General features: G+C 40.2%; 1 protein-coding gene across 1 annotated transcript in view; it reads right to left on the bottom strand.

The window, feature by feature from the left end:
• The window catches only part of TMEM80 (transmembrane protein 80), a 382,736-nt gene that overhangs the window by 200,456 nt on the left and 158,807 nt on the right, over positions 1-23,473 (bottom strand). Inside the window, exon 2 of the mRNA XM_044059224.1 lies at positions 19,316-19,332. Within this exon, the coding sequence (XP_043915159.1) occupies positions 19,316-19,332 (17 nt within the window). The remainder of the gene's footprint in view (positions 1-19,315; positions 19,333-23,473) is intronic.

The following is a 23,473-nucleotide window of genomic DNA, read 5'->3' as shown; positions in this document are numbered from 1 at the left end:
CAGTCTCCTCAAACATTTCCATCCCTTCCAAATGGGGGATGCTGGAAAACAAATCAACAATATCAATAGTAACAAACAACAAATTATCACAAAAAAACTCTTCAGTAATGGCTTCAAGAAAGTCCCAAGAATCTTTTAAAATACATTCTTTCTTGATCCAAGAATCTTTTAACTTGTTGTCAATAAACTTAGCTAGGCTGTGTGTTTTCGAGCCACAAGCTGAGACAATAGGTCTTAGGGGGGGGATCACCTTCATTTTTGTGGATCTTAGGGATCCCAAAAATGGTAGGAACTCTAGGTTTGTCAATTTTTACGAACTCAAATATTTTTTTGTCATATAACCCTTCATATAACGTCTTTCAAACAAATATCAATTTTATTACATGCAATGTTCACTTCATTAATTGACATATTAGTATATCCTTCCTCGTTCATTAAAATTTCATTCATTTTTCCTTCGTATATAATATTATCCATTATAACTACCCCTCCCCCTTTATCAGGTTTCATAATTCTGATGTCATGATAGTCTCTCAACATTTGTAAAATATCCCTTTCTTTGTTACTCAAATTGGGCCTAAACCCTACTTTCTTAAACTTACTTCTTTTTCCATTAAATTTTCTAGATTTTTTAATTGAGGATGCAGGGGTAGGTTAAATATAGTTCTTCTCCTCAGGTGCTGATTAAGAACATCCCCCTCAGGAGGTAATAATAAGCCTAAATTATTTTTTCTTAAAAAAAGCTTTATATCAAGCAGGGACTGTGTAAGATCACCCTTTTTATAGGGTATAAACTTAAAACCTTTCGAAAGCAGGCTGAAATGTTCTTTTCCTAATGATATATTACTAAAATTGTAAATGCTAAAATCGTTAAAAGTGTGTCTAACACCACGGACCAAATTATCACTACAATCCAACTGATTTATTAGGGGGGGATACACCAATTAGTATTTCCCCCTCCCCCTTCCACCCCCCCCTCCATGGAAAATTTCTTTCTTGATACCCAGGTTTGTTCATTAGTCTCTCAGATCTACGGAGGGGGGGGGGTTCTTCATAGGAAGGTCCCCCTTCTTGAAAAACGTTATCATCCTCAAAATCCACCTGATTATCCTGAACATTGTTGTTCCCATAAAGGTTTTTCAAGAAACCTGTAACCCTTGGTTTAGGGTAAACTGTACCATTTTTGTATTCTTCGGTATCACACTCTAATTTCTTGAATTTCCTTTGTATAATCTCCATACACTTGCCATCAATCTCTCCCCTAACATTAAAATACTTATAATTCTCTTCCTTAATGGTAAAAATTAAATCATATTTTATACACTGGTCAAGCTCAGTTATTTCATTCTGCAAAACAAGTTGATTCTTACTGTTTTCCTTAATAATGAGTTTCAACATGTCTAAACCACAATTGTTGAATAGCTCAATTAATTCTTTGTGAAAAACAGACCCTTCACGAACATTGTTGGGGTATTTAAAAACCCTTAGTCCTTTAGGGACTATTCCCCTACAAATGCATTCATTTAGATATTCATTTTCGATCACTAAAGATCTTTAACATGAGCTTACTCAAGTTATTCAACTTAACTCTATAGGAGTCAGCCACAACAGGTTGTCCATTAAAAAATATACTTTTAAAAACAAACTGCCTAAACAACCAATCCTTGGTTTCTTTTAAATGTGAACCAATATCACAATCATTATTAGAAATAACAGCACCTGAAAAAGTCTTGTTAGTGAAAGCCATTTTTTGTCCTGCAGGAATGGTGCCATTTGATCCGTTCACGGTACCACTAGAAGTCCCTGCTCCACATAAAACTCCTGGTGTAATTGCAGCATTAAAAGAACTATCACCGACCTCTTTTTGATCCTTCGATCCATTTTTGTCGTTTCGCTGCCCACGATGAATGCCTGGCCTGGAATTAACATTCAGTACTTCCGCATTGTGAACACGAACATTGCTGCATAGTCCTACCAAGGACTGAGTCAGAGGTGTCAGCAAATCAAAGAAAACTCGGTTAGCTGACCAATAAGCTTTCTCGATTGTCCAATTTCATCTGCCTCTTTCCCTTCTGGCAGGTCTGTTCTCTCCACAGTAGTAAATCCAGTCAACTCAAACCAAAAACACAGGAAAAGGGCACAACGAAAAACCAAAAACTCAAAAAAAAGTGCCACAAACTGCTGGAGGAAACTGGATGACGGTTACTTATTTAATAATCCACAAGAATCACGTCAAACACATCAGCATTAACGCCTTTAGATAAAACTGCGTTTCGTCCTAATACACTGACTTCTTCAGATAACCTCTGACTAAATTACTGAACCTTTTATACATTAATTAAATAACAAGTTAACCAATCACATAAATTCATAGGTTTGTGCACAACATTGTGCACAATGCCCACATTTAAATGTGCCCTTCCTACTCCTTATTGATTTACAAGGGCCATTATGTTCCAACAATTTCTTAAAGGAATGTGAATTCTTATACACAACATTGCAACTAACTCCGTTAATTAATTCCAAATCAGTCAAATTAATAAAACTGGCCCATTCCTTTTCAACAACCTTTTTTGTAATATTATTATTAAAGGCATTATATTCAAGAACTAGTGCTTGCCTATAATCAGGTTGATTAATAAAAGGGGTATTAGGGTTACTTGGGGAGTTATGACATATGTTAGTAGAGGCCCTATTTCCAAGGATGGGTTTGAATCTACCTCGTCTCCCATCCATTACTTCCTTCTTAATTTTGTTAATAAATTCCTGGGGGTACCCTCTCTCGGAAAACATTTTACTTAATAAAGTACATTCATCCATAAAATCGGCGTCCAGGGTGGTCATACGACTTCCTCTGACAAATTGTCCCTTCACAATATTCTTTTTACAGTAATGAGGATGTGCACTTTGATAGTGCAGAAAGGAATTACAAAACGTGGGTTTTCTAAATATTCTAGATTCAAATCTATCATTCCCCTTGTAAATTTCCACATCCAAAAACTTTAACTTCTCAGGGGAAACATTGTAAGTAAATTTCAAAAATGTAGTTGTTTCTCCCAAATATACCTTAAATCCTTCCAATTGTGCACAATGTTACAACATTATTGACACTGAAAAAATCTTTTTAGAAAGTAGACAAAGGTGGATTATCAGTAATGATTATTTTAATTGTGAGACCAAGGGAGTGGTTTATTATAGCAATAACCCATGCCTGGGTGTGGGTAATGCGGGATTTACCCACGGTTGGGTAAACAAAGACAACCGTGGGTAAATCCCGCATTACCCACACCCAGAAGTGGGGTATTGCTATTATACTATGACATTATTTAAGAAAAGAAATAATTACTTTTCTTAAATAATGGCATTGTATAATGCCTCTTTGCTGCCCTTCCGCAGCTGTCTGGTATCATGGCAGTTCTGATGTACTACGCATGCCTCATGTACATCAGAGCTGTGGCCAAAAGCAATGGAGAAAGCAAGATCTCCGTTGCTTTTACTGTTCGCTATGTTAAATGGGTTTAACATGGCGAGACAGCTTTAAAATAAGCAACAGAGATGTCCGTTGCTTATTTTAAAGCTGCCTCTATGTTAAACCCATTTAACATAGCGAAACAACAGAAAAACAGATTTTCTCGATCTCTTCGTACTAACACAAGCTATGTTAAATGGGTTTAACATGGCGAGACAGCTTTAAATAAGCAACGGAGATCTCCGTTGCTTATTTTAAACTGTCTCGCTATGTTAAACCCATTAACATAGCTTTAAAAAAAGCAACGGAGAAAGCAAGATCTCTGTTGCTTTTTACACACTGTGTCGCTATGTTAAAGGAGTTTAATAGCGAGACAGCTTTAAAAAAAGCAACGGAGATCTCCGTTGCTTTTTTTAAACCTGTGTCGCTATGTTAAACTCCTTTAACATAGCGAGACAGTGTTTTAAAAGAGACTTATACTAATGGAAAAAGTCCGGGCAACCGGACCTTTTTCCATTAGTATAAGTCGATTTACAACGTGCACGCTGGCCAATCAGCGTGCACGTTTTGGAATATTAATGGGGGGTCATGGTATAATTAGGTTTATGCTCAGAATGTAATTCTTTCTATGTGGGTAAAACTGAAAGAATACCAAAAAGGAGGATTATGAGCATAAATATGAAATTTCCATAAAAAAGAAACAAATGCTTTATACAAACATACCACTGTCTGTCCCAATGCTAAATTCCATTTTATGGTCTTAGAACAAGTCAAGAAAGATGTGAGGGGTGGGTTGTGGGAAGAGAATTTGGAATTTAGAGAGCTATGGTGGCAAATTTCCCTGATGCCACTACCCCCCCAGGTCTTAATGAATTAATTTCTATTGTACCACTTTTAAAATTAAAAGCAGGAAAATTATAAATTTTATGCATTTTACAATATAACCAGTAGATGGCAGGCTATTCTCACTCAATACATTTTTAAAGAGATTTTATTCATATATAGCATTTTATTCAATTATTTATGATTAAACTGATTCTTATTTAAAAGTATTATAAATTACAAATTGAATTTTACATCAAATTCTTTTAATTTATGGAAAGTTTCAGACAATTTATGTATGTTTTTATACTGAATGTTATTGATTTAATAGAGACTGTTTTTTTTAAAGAAATTTTAATAATTATTTATTTAACCTATGAATTTATGTGATTGGTTAACTTGTTATTTAATTAATGTATAAAAGGTTCAGTAATTTAGTCAGAGGTTAGCTGAAGAAGTCAGTGTATTAGGACGAAAACGCAGTTTTATCTAAAGGCGTTAATGCTGATGTGTTTGACGTGATTCTTGTGGATTATTAAATAATTAACCTTCATCCAGTTTCCTCCAGCAGTTTGTGGCACTTTTTTTTGAGTTTTTAGATACCTAAAGTACCTTGGGGTGGTACAGTGGTGTAACGGTTAACATTGTTGCCTCGCAGCAAGGGGTGCTCTGGTTTGATTCTTGGTTAGGCTGCCTTCTATTTGGAGTCTGGGCCTCCACTGAAAATTGGTTTGTGTCTGACATGGCTTAGTGGTAAATCACTTTGGCTATGGTGTGCAGGGTCCTGGGTTCAAACCTTGCAAAGGCTGTTTACCAGGGAATTGTTATGGCTAGGCTTGTATAGGTCCTAGGGCCGATAGCCTAGTACTAACCTATGAAACTATGAACCTTGGTCGACAGTAGCCACTGACATTTTCGAGTAGAATGGTCAACATTATAAAGAAGTTATGTTCTTATCATAACGTTCCATGTGAGTTGTTCATCTCGCCTTTGTTCTTACACATAGGTATGGAGCTGATCCATCGGCACCGAGTCGGCCACTTTCCAAGCTCAAGATCTTTCAGTAGCGCGAGGCACAGCACTTATCCCATGATGCTCTCTGACTAACCCTCAGATCTAGTTTGCTGAATCCAGCAACAAAGGAACAGCCTAACATACCCTAAATGTCAATATGTGTATATATAAAAATATATATATATATATATATATATATATATATATATATATATACATACAAACACACACACACACACACACACACACACACACACACACAGTTAACCATAGGAAGAAAGTCTGGTAGAAGGAAAGGACAGTAGACAAACCCAACCAGACCTCCAGTTGTAACCGGTCTTCAAGGATCCGGAGGGGGGTGGAGGGTGAGAAATGTAAGAACAAAGGCGAGATGAACAACTCACATGGAGCGTTATGGTAAGAACATAACTTCTTTATGTGAAGTTGTTCAATCTCGCCGTTTGTTCTTACACGCGGGTAGTGTCCCAAGCACCCAACTCTGGGCGGCTCACGGGAGTACATTCCTGAGAACAGTGGAACCAAAGGAAGCTCTGTCCCTGGAGGCCCTGTCCACTTTGTAATGAGTGATAAATGTATGTGGTTTTGACCAAGTGGCTGCTGCACAAATGGTGTCCAAAGGCAAATGAGCTGCGTGAACTAGAGATGTGGATACCGCCCTAATGGAATGAGCTTTCACCTTGTATTCTAAGGTCTGATTAGTTGAAGAGTATACAAACTTTATGCAATCTAATAACCATTTAGACAAGGTAACTTTAGACACAGAAAGCCCTTTTTTGTTATCAGCGTAGGAGACAAAAAGTTGTTCAGATTTTCTAAAATCCTTTGTTCTGTCCAAGTAAAATCTGAACTGTCTGTGGACATAAAGTTTATGCAGCATATACTCCATTTTGTTAGAACGATGTCTGAAAAAAGTGGGCATCTCAATAGAGTGATTCAGATTAGTTTCGGAGCAGACCTTCGGAAGAAAGGAGGGATTTGTCCTGAGAGATACTCTATCAGGAAAAAATACCAAGTAAGGGGGCCTAATAGAAAGAGCCTGAAGTTCAGAAACTCTACGAGCTGAAGTGATGGCCATCAAAAATAATGTTTTCCATTATACGAATTTCAAGGGGCAAGAGGATGCAGGCTCAAAGGGGGGAAGCATCAACTGAGATCATATTAAATTTAGGTTCCATGGTGCAACTGGTTGTCTGATGGGTGGCCTTAGGTGATGAGTCCCTTTCAAAAAAGCTTTACATAATCTGTGTGACATAAGATTACAACCTTCAATCCCCAAGTGAAAATTAGATATCACGGCTAAAAGTGGCCGCTGCAGCACCTTCCTGAAAAATCGTTGTGAGAAATTCCAGAACCATATCAAGAGGGGCAACATAGGGATCAATATCGCGATGAGAGGCCCAGCACACAAAACATTTCCATTTACTACTGTACAGTTTCCTAGTGGAGACCTTATGAGAGGAAATCAGAATATGTTGAACTTCGGAAGAAAGATTATATGACCTGGCTAGGTTGGGAAGTGAAGCAGCCAAGCTGTCAGTTTGAGGAACTGAAGAGAGGGGTGAAGAACTCCTAACGAATGCGTCAGAAGGTCTGGCACTGGGTCCAGAAACCAAGGTTCTTCCAGCTGATATTGGTGAAGAAAGGGGAACCATATCTGCTGAGGCCAAAAGGGGGCTATCAGAATAACTGTCCTTCCCGAGCCCTTTGCTTTCATCAAGAATCTGGGAATCAGTGTGGTTGGAGGAAAGGCATACAGGAGACCCGAGGGCCAATCGTGCACGAGTGAATCCCTGGGACTGTCCCCTGGTGGAGGGTTGAGGGCAAAGTAGCTTCTGCATTTGGCATTCATTGGAGATGCAAAAAGGTCACAGCAAGGCTGGCCCCCATCTGCGGAATATCCTTTCCACTACATTTTGTTTGAGGGACCACTCGTGGGGTAACAGAATCGCTCTGCTCGGTTTATCTGATAACACATTGGATTTCCCCGGGATGTGTGTTGCTAATAGAAAGCACCCGGTGGACACAGCCCACTTCCAAATCCTCAAAGCTTCTCGGCATAAGGGGTAAGATTTGGTTCCCCCCTGTTTGTTGATGTACCAGACTACCGACATGTTGTCTGTCTGAATCGCAATCATCCCCTGAGGTAGAGTGTCGTGAAAGTGCTGCAACACTAAAAGCACTGCTCTCAACTCCAGGACGTTGATGTGCAAATGACATTCTATCTCTGACCAGGTGCCTTGGGCAGTCTTTCCCTGAAAAAGCCTCCCCCCCCACCCTATCAGGGAAGCGTCCGTGGTCACCGTGGCTACTGGAGGGGGTAATACAAACGGTCGACCTACTGTCACCTGGTGGCTGTTCAACCACCAGAAAAGGTCTCTTTTGCAAGCATCCATCAGTAGAATCTTGAATGACACTGGAAGCTGTTGGCAGGACCACTGGGTGAAAAGCAACCATTGGAGTATCCGCATGTGCATCCAGCCCAGAGGTACTGCTATGAGGGAAGCTGCCATTGTGCTTAAGAGTTTTAACACCTGAGAAGCAGGTACTTTCTTTTCTTGTAGCAAGCATGACACCTGATTTCTTAGGGAGGTGACACTTTCTAGAGGTAATTTGACCAGGGCGGTGGTGATGTCTAGGTCTGCTCCGATAAATGAGATATGCTGCGATGGTAATAAAGCAGATTTTTCTACATTTATGGTTAATCCTAACAGAGAACAGAGATTGAGCGTATGATCCCTGGACTGGATGAGTTGATGCCTGGTAACCTCTGGTAACTATGTTTTGTACTCAAGAATCTGATGTAATTCCTAGCCAGGCATCTGGGTACAAAGCCAAGTGACCCCTGACTGCCTCCAGAGTAGGACAGTCGGGCCTCCTCTCAGGAGCGCTTATAGGGCTTGCCAGGAAACTGCTCCCTGTCACCCTGGTTCTGCGGACCCCCTCTGCCGCCAAAGCGGCGTCTTCCATTATTGCCCCCTCCTCTGCCCCTGAAGGGGGGTTCACTATGTGTGTTCTGGAAAGCTCCTTGGGACTTCCGGAACCATATTTTCCACCTCTTTGCCTTTTGGGGTATGGTCTAGTAGGGGTGGAAAAACTGACTCCTACTGCAGATAGAGTCTTTCCTTCCTGCTCACACCTAGTGAGGGTCTCCTTGACTTTAGGCCCAAACAATGAAGAGCCATCAAATGGGGTATTGACAAAGGAAGACTTGAAAGCTTCCACAAAGGAGCACAAGCGCATCCAGGACCGTCTCCGCAGAGTAATCGCTGAACCTGCTGCTCAACCCGATCCTTTGGCTGCATAAGAAATGAGCCGCATGGATGAGTTGACTACGGAATTAAGGGTAGAAAGCTGGGCTGTAAACTTTTCAGAAATAGCCTCATCTGTGTTACCCTTTAGAGTATCTCCGAGTTCTTGAAGGAGATCTTGTTGAAGGCGAGTAAAGTGGGTCAAGTAGTTAAGCGATCTCATGGCAAATGTCGCAGAACTAAAATGAACTTGAGGTATGTTTAAGTGATTGTTCACTATGTCTTTATATTTTATTTGCTTGTTTTGTGATTTAATTTATATTGTATAAAATTTTATGTATTTGATGTCATGAATTTTGCTGGTATATCCAAATACTTTATATTATGAAACCAGCGCTTTGAAGGCATCTTCTATTTACTCTGAAGTAATATATTAGAGTTTCGTTTTAAATAATTGAGGCTTGACTATTTAATTGTTTGATTTTTTAATTGATGGTTAATTGGATGTACTTGAACAGGGTATATAAATGACTTGGTTTAGTAATATGTATTGAGACCTGAAGAAGCGTGCAGTAGTCGCACGTGAAAGCGCTTGTCTTAATAAATATTGGATTCTATTATTTTTCCTGTGGTGGTCGTGCTCTGTTTTATATCCATTTTGTTCTTTTGCTTGGGCTACGACCTTTGGACGGCTGCTGTACTTCCTTCTTGCTACGTTTGTTTCTAATGTCTATAATAATGCATGTCTAGCTCTAATGTTGTTTTTACTAAGGACAATCTTTTTAAGAGGGAAGATGTAGATCAATGTGCATGTATGTCCCTTTAAGAAGCTATCCAAAAGCTTGCGCAAGTGTATAAATACTGAGCATGTGCGAGCCTAACTGCCATTTTGTAGTAAGCTGTTGAGATTTAAGCATGTATGTATGTGAGGTCTGCCTGTTAATCAGATTGTTTATATTTTATGATGCCACTATCCATTCTGATGTTTTTCTATGTATTAAAGCATCTAAAGCTGAGATACCTTATAAGATCCTCCAAAGCTAGCTACGAAAACAAAATTGCCACTGATTCTAAGGGCAACTACAAAGCATTCTATAGCTATGTCAAGAATCTCAATGGCAACATCCAGATCTGCTCTGAGTTACAGCACAATGGCATGAAAATTACAGAACCAACTGATATTGCCAACATCCTGGCAGATAGGTTCAGTGCTAACTTACCCCCCTCTCACCCCCTAAAGGGCCCATATCTATACAGGAAGAATGCAGAGTCCCTGTAATCACATCTATGCAGGTAAAAGCTGCACTCTCTAAAACCAAAAACACAGCATCCATGGGACCGGACAACATCTCAGGCTGTGTTATACACGAACTTCAGAATGAACTGGCTCCCCACCTAAGCACCATGTTCAATCATAGTCTCACATCAGGCTTTGTGCCCACTGAAAGGCGCACAGCAACATTTATCCCACTCTGCAAAGGGGGAGCCACCACTGATCCTGGGAACTATCGCCCTATTAGCCTGACGAGCCTAGTCTCAAGGCCATGGAACATATCATCATGGAACTCATAAAGACATTGGTAACCTCCAAACTCTGGACCCCACCCAGTTCGGGTTTATGAAAGGCAGATCATTCCTTCTGAAATTGATCGACTTCTTTGAGGCAGTCACCAAAGCTGTAGGCGAGGGTAAGGTGGTTCACACAGCATATCTTGACCTCACCAAGGCTTTCAACACCATCCCCCATTCTGGAATTATAGCTAAACTCACTAAACTAGGTATAAATCCCTATGTCACAAGATGGGTTGCCAACTGGCTCACTGACAGAACCCACACTGTAAAAGTTGCAGACAACAAATCTGACTTCAAACCAGTGACAAGTGGAGTACCATAGGGTTCAGTCCTGGGACCTCTCATGTTTAGTATCTACTTCTCTGAAGTACAGGCCAACACAGAAGACCTCTGGCTAATGAAGTTCGCAGATGACTGCAAACTAGGAGCCATAGTCGAGTCCCCAAATGACGTGGACATCCTACAGAAGGGTCTCACTGAGACAGATGCCTGGTGCCAGAGGCATGGCCTCAAGCTCAATGTCAAAAAGTGCATCGTCATCCCCTTTGGTAAAAACTCTGTACCCATGAGCTACCACATAAATGGCAGTCTACTTAACGCCGAATGTGTGATAAGAGACCTTGGGACCCAGGCAGACAGTAGTCACTCCTTTAATAAGCACATTGCCACAGTAGTCAGGAAATCTTCTATGTGGCACACCTCATCACAAAAGGGTTCTCATCCAGGAAAAAAGAGGTCATTGTTCCCCTCTACTCGGCACTTATTAGACCCATTATAGAGTACAATGCCCCTTTTGGAATGTACCTCACAAGACATCTGCAGCAGCTGGAAAGGCCACAGAAGTGCCTCACAAAGAGGATTACTGGCCTCAAACAGATGCCCTACACTGACTGTTTAAAAAAAAACTCCAGCTTTACTCTGTAGTACATCGCCTACTCCGAGGAGATCTCTGCCTAAGATATAAAGCTATGTTAAACCCAGAGCTGGCTGTTGGACATGCTACACCTAAAGAAATCCCAATCCCTCTGAGTTACACGCTCTAGGGACCTAAACCTTGTCACCACAATAAACAGGACATGCTGGAGGGATAGATTCCTGTCCCAGACACTTCCTATACTCTGGAAACAAGCTACCCATCTATGTCAAGCAAAGTTCCTCTTTAACACTCTTCAAGAAAAATCTTGATGAGTGGATGGGAAATAGGCTGGGGATCACTTCTGTGGCTCTGCTCGACAGGGGCACATGAAATTAAGTTTCTTGGGTGGAGTAAGCCAGGGAACCTTGTTGGCCAGGCTTATTTAGGCTCTTGGGCCAATAGCTTAGTACTTACCTATGAACGTATAAATAAAATACACTGCCTGCTTGTCATCTATGTTAGAGAGGGATGAAAGACACTGCTACTGCATACCCAAGACTGGGACCAATGACCCTGATATCAATACTGAAGGTTCCAGTGTCAAATCCAAAAGGGTCAACACTATAAAGGAGACAAAATATGTGGGTCAATCAATGAGTTTGAAGCAGGTGCCAACAATTCAGTTGAGGCTGATTCACGAGAAGGGTAACTCGAGGGACTTAATACTTATCCACAATTGGAGTAGGATAGACTACAACCCTGGGAGACCAACCTCCAATGTTTAGGGAAGTATTAGCCCTGAAGCAGTCAAGGTGAAAAAAAAATAAAAGTCAACATTGTGCTGAACATCAAAATCATCAAGGTTAATAGCATCAACTCATAATAGGATCATTGATGGTGATACCAACAATGATGAGTTGGTTTCAATAGCACTGGAGATCAAATGAAACTCATTGGGGAAGGGTCCAGACTGAGGTCAGAGAAGATAGATACAGAAAGTGCTTTCTAGCCTCCATTGTTCACAGGGGAAAACACCTGTTGCCAGAATTGCTGCACCATAAAAAATATCTGCCAAAACATTTGTATTCTACAGGTTCATAGTTAAGTATTATGCTAGCTGCTTTGTGGGCCATTTTAACCTTGGCTATTTTCCCACTCAAAGGCAAGAATCAAACTCTATACTTTGTGACTGTGAGGTAAACACCTTAACCATTAAATCAACCTCCAACTGGACTAAAATCAACCTCCAACTGGACTAAAACTAACCTCCTGGACATGACAGAAACCAAGGAAGATGACTGCAGAGTTCAGGCTCTGAAAAAAAAAAATAATGAGGAAGAGTGGCAGGAGGAGTTCTCTTGAGGGAGACTGAGATTCCACATATTTAATTTCAATAGAAATTGGATCTACATCAATAGCACTATTAGCCTTTTTAGATGAATGGAGAATATCCTTGTCTACCCGTGACTTTCTCTTCAAGTGTTCAGAAAATTTGGAAGTAGTAGTGTAAGCACTAGAAAAAGAGTCTGCAAAGGGATAGGCCCCAAATGTTTCCACTCTAACCCAGTGGCAGCTGGTGACTTCAAATCAAAGGGGGGCTACAAGAGACAGCTGAATGGGTGGGGTCAATGGGAAGGGGTGCGACCAACTACAAAGGGGAGGAGCTATGTTCAAAACCACAAAAACTAAAACTTTAATTAAATATGCTGCCCTGGATGCCAAACCATCATTATGAGAGTCCAATCAAGACACAAATAAGTGTAGAAGAATACAAATATTTCAATGCATTGGCTGCATGACAGCTTACTTAATATCTAGATGGAAACAAAAGGTTGTGAGGCATGAAAAAATTAATTACTTTTTAAATACATTACTGGAATGCCAGTCAAAATCAAGTATAAGAAAAACAAGCAGCACTCAACTCAAACAACTTCTCCTTGCACTGCAGTTCTAATTATAAATTATATTCAGCTTTATTAAAGTACCAAGTAACATGCTGAAAGTAGAAATCTCTGTGATGCCCCCACTTGTAAAAATGTTTCTTATCCAAAAAAGACCTGCTGCCTGACAACTATCTACTTGTTTCATGGGGAAAACATGATCAAAGTAAAAAATGAAAAGCAAACAAGAAACAAGCTCAAGATACATTGCTTAAAGGATTACTGTACAGGTTATAGACCACACATGATTGGCATTCTGTTTAGTTTATGAGTAAAGCCTGTAGAGATGACTGGAAGTCTCCAACAAGTGTAATGAGCTTTTTAAAATAATGTAATCCTGTCCTTCAATACCCAAGGCTTATACATTATCTAGTTAAGTATTCTCTGCATGGCAACAACAGAAATGTTTTCAATGTTGGCAATTCTTTAACAGTATGCTTATTAAAGCTTACTTGCATCTTACGATCTCAGACAAGCTTATCTTATGGTCATTAAAGCATTGCTACTTAAACACAGAGCAACAGGCACTTTGAGTAATAAGCATAAATCAACAGTGCAAAAATATGACTGAAACCAGACCATTCTGCAAAATCAAGGACAGATGAAAAGCCACTGTAGTACTTGTGTCTACCCTGGATGGGGGGACACTCTGCACATGTTACACTGCATAACTACTCCTTGCCTTGCTTGGACAAATCCAGAGTCACTACATGGGGGAGTGGGGTGCAACAAGTATGTCACAGTTTGAAATGTCTCTGGCTGACTGTGATGGCCCTGACACATTTGTCCTACCTCTCAACCTCAGAGCAAGAAATCTGGACAAACCCATACATAGAAGTGGGACAATGGCCCAAAAATAAGGACGATTTTTAAATATTGCTCTTATAAACTTAGAAAGATAATAGAATAGGTCTTGCATTAGTATGAATTTTCTGAAGAGTATGAAATCTGAAACTCAAAATGTCTGTCATTATTTTCTAACTTCAGTCTTTAATGATTTGTCACTAATTTGCCAAAAAAAATCACAATTTTATGAAAAATGGACCAAAAATGTGATGCAAACATATAAAATAGCTACACAATACAGTTGATAACCTGTCAAAGAAGGGACACTTTAATATTAGTACTGCTAACTTGAGCAGCTGACAAAATAAAAGAATCTACATGCATTTCAAGTAATCTATAACTTTGATTATTACAGTTATTTCTTAATTGTAAACCCTCCATGTTTTCTTCCAACATTGCTATTTTGCGGAGGGATTATTAGGGGGAAGAGCAACATTTTGAGCCAAAATCAGGGACAGTTGAGAGGCTGGCTATGCCTAATTCTATAAAGCAATTTATTTGCATGTACCTCTCAAAATGTTAATGCAATAAATCTGGACAAGGCCAAATATATTGGGGGAACATATAAACAGTACTAAAAATTGCTCTTGTATAAACTGAGACAGTTGATAGAATAACAGGTCTTACTTTAGCATGCATTTTTTCTGAAGGTTATGAAGTCTGAAACTCGGTGTATCATTATTTAGTGGCTTAATTCCTAAATGATTTGCCAGAAAACTACAAATTTTATGAGGAACAAACCAAAAATCTATTCATTCTTTGAAAATCTGGACAGTTGGGAGGTATAGTTCAGCTGAGCCTCTGAGTTTGCCGCCCTTCCCCCTCACAAAATCATTGTCGAATGGAGCCTCTGCAGCCATTCCAATGATCCATTACTTGGCTATTTCACTCCATTTACCATAAACACTAATGTGCATACTGCTTTACTTCTATGATGATTTGGACTTCATTTGAAAGTTTTATTTTGCATTTTACAGCACGAACACTAAGACATCTGCTAAACAAAGCAATGCAGTCTCACAATGAAAACAGACTTAGCATTAAAACTTCTCTGCCCTTGAAACTCACATTCATTGAAACAGCATTGAAACCCACATTCAAAGAAAATACATTTTGCCAGTGGCAGATAAAGATTAATTATGGGCTGTTTTCAAATCATAGGTCCCTTGCATATACCTTCCTGATTGTACTGCATTGTATTCCTTGTACAATACAGTACAGTTGTTAGAGGGCATTTTAAATTTGGTTTGAACATTTTTCCAGTAAACAATTAAACAAAATGCATGCACCCATAATGACAAAACTGCCCAGTTCAGAACATTTCCATCATAAAAGTCTACTCAGACTTCTACAGTCCACCATTATCAGTAAATATGCACAATTCTACAGTCCACCATTATCAGTAAATATGCACAATTCTACAGTCCACCATTATCAGCAAATATGCACAATTCTACAGTCCATTATCAGTAAATATGCATAATCTCTGAAGTAAAAGTCATCTAAATAATTCCACATTAAAGAAATGTGTAACTAATGAAGAGGTTGCTGTTAGCAAACACCTTTATATTTCATGGTTTTATTGAAAAATAGTGTCTGTTGCCCCTGAGGAATAAATTACCTGTATTACATTAAAAAATGATAAGCTAGTAATATTGCAAGAGGAAATGGATGGCAAACTGATAACAAGCTCATAGTTAGTATCTTCACCAAGGAGGACGTTCTCAGTACGGCAGCATCCACCCCTTGTTAGAGTAGAACCCACAGCCTTCTGCATCAACAGCAAGTACACAACCTGTTGTGCTATTAACAATGCAAGCCAACTCAGCATAAGCAGCACTAAACTTCTCTTCCCCTGCAGCTCTCAGCTCCTTGTAAAATCTACTCAATACTCAACAGCATCTCAACTTCGCAGCACAAGAAATCTGGAAAAAGCCAACATTTATTGGGGTGGGGGGAATCAAAAGCACAGAAACCAGGGACACATTAAACATTGCTTGTATAATCTTGGAAAGTTGCTCGAATAAAATGCTGTGTTACCACCATACACTTCACTGCCAAGATCCCTGTGCAAAACAGTCAGAGCAACAAACCACTGCGCCAAATCAGCTGCTTTGTCAAAGAGAAATGCTGTGTTACCACCATACATTTTACTGACAAGGTCCCTGTGCAAAACAGTCAGAGCAACATACAACTACGCCATATCAGCTGCTTTGTGAAAGAGACGAAGATTGAAACTTAAATGGCTATCATTTAGTGAATTCACTTCTCGCCATAGCTGTCAACCTCTTAGTACAAAACACCTGGATAAACCCAGTAATGAGGGAATACAGCCCTCAAACATATTCAGTGAATTCAGTTCTTGCCATAGCTGTCAACCTTAGCAAAAAAACCTGGACAAAGCCAATAATGGGGGAATGCAGTCCCAAAAATAGGGACAAATTTCAAATATTCATCTTATAAACTTAGAAAATTGCTAGAATAAAAAGGTTGTGTTACTATGTATTTTCTGAAGAATATGAAGTCTGAAATTCAAATGCCTGTCAATTTTGCTTCTGATGGAACAAAAACAATTTTCAGCAGAGGCCCAGGGAGAAATACTGCAGACACAGGTCTTTGTAAAATGGCAGGACACCAGAGCAAATCCACACAAACACAGGGAGGAGATGCAGACTCCACACAGAAGGCACCCCAGCCAAGAATCAAACCAGAAAACCTATAGCTGTGAGGCAACAATGCTACCACTGCACCATCAAATATGTAAGGAATTAAACATTCAGAAACCTGAAGTCTGAAATGCAAATGCCTGTCACTTTTATTTAACATTTGTTAACCAGGACAGTCTGACTTGGAACAAAAAAACTATTTTCAGCAGAGGCCCAGGAAGAAATAATGCAGACATGTCTTTGTAACATGGGAGGACACAAAAGCAAACCCACACAAACACAGGGAAAAGATGCAGACCCCACACAGAAGGCACCCCAGCCAAGAATCAAACCAGAAAACCTATAGCTGTGAGACAACAATGCTACCACTGCACCATCAAATATGTAAGGAATTAAACATTCAGAAACCTGAAGTCTGACATTCAAATGCCTGTCACTTTTATTTAACATTTGTGAACCAGGACAGTCTGACTCAGAACAAAAAACAATTTTCAGCAGAGGCCCAGGAAGAAATAATGCAGACATGTCTTTGTAACATGGGAAGACACAAAAGCAAACCCACATAAACACAGGGAAAAGATGCAGACCCCACACAGAAGGCACCCCAGCCAAGTGTCAAACCTGAGAACCTACAGCTGTGAGGCAACAATGCTACCACTGCACCATCAAACATCAAGCATTTAAATATTTAGAAATCACAGATATTATGTGGAACAGAACAGATCAAATATGAGGCAAAAATCTGCAAATTTTTTACAAATGGTGGTGGGTAGGGAATTCGGGCCCTTAACACCTGCATACAAGGTACAGGGTTCAAAAGCCTGAGGTATTCCCTACACACCACCATGAGTCTACTCTAGCCACCAGTATATAGTAACTGGGGCATTACACACACACACACACCTTGTCGCTGAACGGCCCCAGAAATACCTGCTTACACTCCTCCTACCTTGTCGCTGAACGGCCCCAGAAATACCTGCTTACACTCCTACCTTGTCGCTGAACGGCCTCAGCCCATCAACGAGCGAAGTACCTGCTTCTTTCAATACCACTCGGTTGCTGCCGCCGATATCCGAACAGCCCCTTACCCGTATTCCTTGCGCGATTGGTCCATCCCAAAGGATTCCCTGCAGTCCAAACCTGCGATTGGTCCTGCCTGCGACTGCTGCAGTCCGGAGTGCCTCTATGTCGTGATGTCATCGCCGCATAGACTTCTGGGCATCTTGCCTTTCCCCTTATCTAGACTGCTGAGAAAGCAGTCAGAGCATGTGCGCATGCGTACTGTCTGGGAATTAATTTTTGTGTTTCTCGGTTTGTTTTTATTTTGTTTTGTAGGTGGGAGGGCTGCAGTCCAGCAGTCCTACGGCACGAGCCACCCCTGCTCTAACCTAATTTTGTGCTCTATAGAAGGGGAGGGCTTAAAGGTCACACAGATACTGCAGTCTTCAAAAAAATGAGCCTTTCCAAGACATTTCACACATAGCCTAGTACCTACCTAGGAACCTATCGGCCCGAGGGCCTACGTAAGCCTAGCCAACAAGGTTCCCTGGCTTACGCCACCCAAGAAAGTTATTTTCCTGTGCCACTGTCGAGCAGAGACACAAAAGTGATCCCCAGGGGTGTATTTCCTATTTCATTTCAATAAGTTTATCTTTGGAGATGCACTCTCTCACACTTGCATATTTAAAACAAATGAGAATCTGCCTTCTTTTCCATAGGTACACAGTGGTGCCAAAGAAAGTGTGGGGGAAGAGAAACATCTGCCTGCACCACGTTAAGAAGATTATCAAAACCTAAAAAAAAAAAAAACTGGCTTTACACTGGAAACAGCAAAAAAAAAAAAATGCTGACTGAGCTAAAATGTAGGGCAACACAGCAGAAATAGATCTGTTAACATTTACCACAAAGACAGAAAAATAATGGTAGCCTGGGGCCATTTTTCAGATGTGATTGACTTCAACTATAGCTAAAGAGATCTACTGAGGGGTCCTAAGGCATCAATCATTATGTATATAGAGGAGTGAAGGTAGCTCCTGGAAAGTCTTAAGATTCTGACCTGACCAAGTGATGGCAGTCTTAGTCCCAGTGGTGATGGCACCAAAAACTCTCAACATCAGAGAAGGCTATTCACTTTTCTTTAAACAATATGAAAAATCATAATGTAGACACATCACCATTATGACTATTGTGAAAATATTCAGCCACTGAACTGGTGGGGAGATGTTTGTATTTCCCTTCAGATATTTCGACACCCTGGTCCTAACCTTCCCAGCAGCTTATCCTATATAATACTTAGAACAGGGACATTTCAAACAGTACACCACCTAATATAGCACTCTCTAGACGAATGCAAACTGAATCCAATACTGCACCAAGGAGAGTCATACTTTTATATTAAAAAAAAAAAGCATGAATAAAATTCTCTATCTTCTCTGTGTTGTATGAGGTTAGTGGGGAAATTATTTTTTTTAATCTTATTCTTTGCACCTCCTAAGGCAAGAACACTGTTAACTTGCAAAATTGTTCTCAGATGCCAGCAGTATTCTAACAATGCAGCAGCATCTTGTCAAAAACAGAAATGTTCCTGGCAAAGTACAGTAGACCTTACTTCACTGTTACAAATAATGAAAGGGAAAATCCAACCATACTCAATTACTGGGCGAATCTCAAAGGTTATGATACAAGTACAGCCACTTTTCAGTTTAAGTGGAGAGCAAATATATTTTTTAAATCATGAATTTAAGCTGTGACAAAATACTCTGAATATGGAAGACAAAATAACTATACACCAGTTAAAACTGTCTGCAAAACAACAGCACAGTATTTTTCGAAAAAGGAAAACTTGTAACAGAAAAGGATACAACATCAGTAGAGTGCCCTGCAAATAAAAAAAAAAAAAAGGAAAATTAGTTGCAACTTTTTATGCTCTCAGACACTATTTTGTGAAGTAACTCAAGTTTTATCCTTGTAAGAAGGTGTTTATTGTTCAAAGCTTCATACAGTGATCTGTTCAGAATGGAGACATATGCAACAAATTTAAAATGTGTGACAAAACAACTTTTATGTTGAATTATTGTAGCAATGTTGTAGGTTTATTCAAGTATCACATCCCATATTAATATTTGTGTCATTTCCATTCGGTAAATGTAACTAAATCTTAATTCTGCAATAAGATCAAGAAATGTCTTGTTGAAAAGAATGTTAAAAAAACACGTTTGAGGACCAAAGACTCCATAAATTTAATAAAATGGTGTAGCACTTTTGTCTTACAAAAGACTTTAGAGCAGTATAGCACTTAGTAAATTCAAATCTCACATGACCTTGTGAATCCCAATCAAAACAAGAGTAAAATGCATTAATATTATTATATTAAAACATTTTAAAATGTTTGGTCATATCACTGGGGCATTATGAATATAGAATGACTTTTTTTAAAGAAAAATTAAGGAAAACAATAAATTACACTGAGATAATGCAATGTTATGGCTTTTTTATAAGCGTTTTATATTAATGTGTTCATTTAGTCCAGGGGGCTATCTGCATTTAATCTGAGCTGCTTTAAATTTAAGCTTTTGATTATAATCACCCCCCTTGAAATCCAAAAGCACATGATCAATAATGAACACAATTCTGGAAGCTGAGGCATAATACCATTTGTTTAAACACTGTAATTATTCTAATCTTGCTACTTTATAAGCCACCCAGTGGTGCGCATTTTGGCTCTAGGTGATAGTCATAGTTGATGCAACACCCCAATCACAGGTACCAAAAGGGGATCGATGCTAATGATGCTACTTTACAGCACAAATATCGTCATAAATTCATGGTGAAAGCTCTCATTTTTTTTTCAATGTATAATACCAAACCAAAATAACTGAATATATATCTAGCCTGAACACAAAACATTCTATTAGTGTGTGCAATATTTAACACAGCTCCACATCTACGTACATACAAACAGAACAACTCTTACAAGAGTAATTACTCTTTGGCTTTTGGATAATGAGGACTGGCACCTTACATTCATCCTTTTCCAATATGGACTTTAAATTATTGCTCTTTCTGTTAAGAAACCTAGATGCCAGACCAAAGCATTTTGCTATTTCCTCATTACTGAAAAGAAGTCATGTCTTACCATAACCCTCCACCTGTGTTGTAGATCTTTGTTCATTCATTACTATTAGGACTTCGGTTCCATCCTCGGAACAGATACGGCTGTTTCCAAGCTCACGCCGGCCAAAACCTCTCAGCCAAGACCTACCCATAATGCCCCTCTCCTAGTTACTCCAGATCAAGTTTGCCCGCCTTTATATAATAGACGTAGTAACAGAAAAATAGTAGAAGGCTCTGTCTGAGCAAATACCCTAACCAGGAGTTTCTAAAGTCCACCAGGAGTCCAGGCAGGGTGAAGTAATGAATGAACAAAGATCTACAACACAGATGGAATGCTATAGGTTCATACTAGGCTATCTGCCCTAGGGCATTTATAAGCCTAGCCAGAGTGTGTTTGGGTTTCGCCACCCATTTTAAATTAATTTTGCTATGCCCTTTTTCGAGGTTAGTATACTGTGCCTCTGTCTAACAGTGACACAGAAGTGATACCCGGGGTATGGTAAGACATAACTTCTTTATCCAATGCTGTAAATCTTTGTTCATTAATTACTATTAGGACAGAGTCCCCAACTACTTGAGTCCTGGGTGGCCCTAAGGAAGGATAGTCCTGAGCACCATAGAACCAAAAGATGCTCGTCCCCTGGAGGCCAAATCCAATTTGTAAAGAGAGATAAAGGTATGAGGTCTTGCCCAAGTGACTGCTGTGCAGATATCATCCATAGAGACTCTGGAATGAAATGCTAAAGAAGTAGCCATAGATCTGGTAGAATGAGCCTTTATTCTGGAAGGTAAGGATAGCTTATTCTGTTGGTAGATAAAGGTAATGACGTTTCTAAGCCAGAAGGATAAAGTCACTTTGGAAACAGGTTTACCCAATCTGGGTCCTGCAAAGGCCACAAACAAATGATCTGTTTTCCTGAAAGATTTAGTCCTGTCCAAATAACAATGAGGCTGCCGATGCACATCAAGGGTGTGCAAAAGGTACTCCCCTCTATTAGAATGCTGAGGGAAGAAAACAGGCAGGTCAATAGATTGGTTAATGGAAAAAACAGAAATGACCTTGGGCAAAAAAGAAGGGTCAGTACAAAGGGACACCCTATCCATGTGGCAGAGCAAGTAAGGTCTTGACACTCAAGGCCTGCAGCTCAGATACTTTTCTCGCTGAGGTAAGTGCTACTAGAAGTAAGGTCTTCCATGACAAAAATTTCAAATCACATGCATCACAGGGCTCGAAAGGATGACCTGTGAGAGATTGAAGTTCCAAAGTCAAGTCCCAGGGTTCTAAGGGAGGCTTGACCAGAGATTTAACATGTAATACTCCTTTCAAAAATGTCTTGCATAGGCGGTGTGACATAATCAAAAAATTATCAAGTCCATTATGAAAATTGGCGACAGCTGCTAAATGCACAGTGATTGTCGATGCTGAGGCTCCTGCGTGTAAAAGAGTAGTCCGGTATTGTAGGATCTTTTGAATAGGCATAGAAAAAGGGTCTAAGTTCTGATCTTTGGCCCAAATAGAGAACCTAGTCCATTTACTACAATAAACTTTCCTGGTGGAAGGTTTGTGTGAAGCCAGGAGAATTTTACAAACAGGAGATGGGATGTCAGGCAGCCTGGCAATCATTGGAAGTGGAGGAACCAAGCTGTGAGCTTGAGACTGTGGAGGTTCGGATGAATCAGTCCCTGAGGATGAGATAACAGATCTTGGGAATGATCCAGGATCCATGGGCTGTTAATCAGATGAGGCCATAGAAACGGGAACCAGACTTGACGGGGCCAGTAGAGAACAATGAGGATCACTTTGCTTCTCAACCTCAACCTCTGAGTTTTCTGGAGAGATTTTAGAACGAGGGGAAAAGCATATAGAAGACCCGGGGACCAATTGTGCGTTAGAGCATCCCTTGGGGGTTCCCCCTGAAGGGGGATCAGGGTAAAGTAGCTTCTGCATTTGTAGTTTATGGGGGAAGCAAACAGACTGAAGCAAGGCTTGCCACAGCATTGGAAGATCCGATCCGCTGTTACAAGGTTGAGGGACCACTCGTGAGGCATCAGGATGTTCCTGCTCAGATTGTCCGCAATAAGATTGGAACTCCCAGGAATGTGCGCTGCTATAAGAAAGTGGACGGAAGCTATTGCCCAGTACCAAATCCTCATGGCTTCCCGACACACGGGGTAAGACCTGGTTCTGCCTTGCTTGTTGATATACCAGACGACTGACATGTTTGACTGAAATGCAATGGTCCCAGAGGGTAGGGATGCATGGAATGCTTGCAACGCTAAGAGAACTGCCTCAGTTCCACGACATTTATGTGCAAATTGGCATCCATGGGAGACCAGGTGCCTTGGACCGTCTTTCCCTGGAATTGCCCTCCCACCCTAACAGGGAAGCGTCTGTGGTCACCGTGTAAGACAGAACGGTCAACACCAAAGATTCGTTTGTGGCTTCAACCACCACAGCATTTCTTCGTTGCAATGGTTTGTAAAACGTATCATATGGTCGAGTGGATGAGGTAGAAACAACCATTGTGCAGAAAGGAGCCACTGCTGGATTCATGTGCAGCCTCACCAGTGGTACTAAAGTAATGGCAGCGCCATGGAGCCTAAGAGTTGCAGTACAAGATGTGCTGGTACATAGGTCTGAGGAAGAAGGTCTTGGATTTGGTGTTTTATTTTCGAAAGCCTGTAAGGGTGAAGAGAAGCTTGACAGGATGGTGTGTTGAAGAACACTCCAATAAATTCCAGTGTCTTCATTGGGGACATATGAAATTTGTCCTTGTGGATTGTAATACGGAAACACCTGGAATCCTTGTCGTTGAAGATGAGCTACCACAGCTGCCATACATTTGGTGAACACTCAGGGGGCTGTCGAGAGACCGAATGGCAGTGCCCTGAACTGGTAGTGATTG

This window comes from Protopterus annectens, chromosome 17.part0 (genome assembly GCF_019279795.1).
Source record: "Protopterus annectens isolate FY-2018-M chromosome 17.part0, PAN1.0, whole genome shotgun sequence".
Classification (NCBI taxonomy): domain Eukaryota; kingdom Metazoa; phylum Chordata; order Ceratodontiformes; family Protopteridae; genus Protopterus; species Protopterus annectens.
This window is presented reverse-complemented; position numbering and strand designations above follow the sequence as displayed.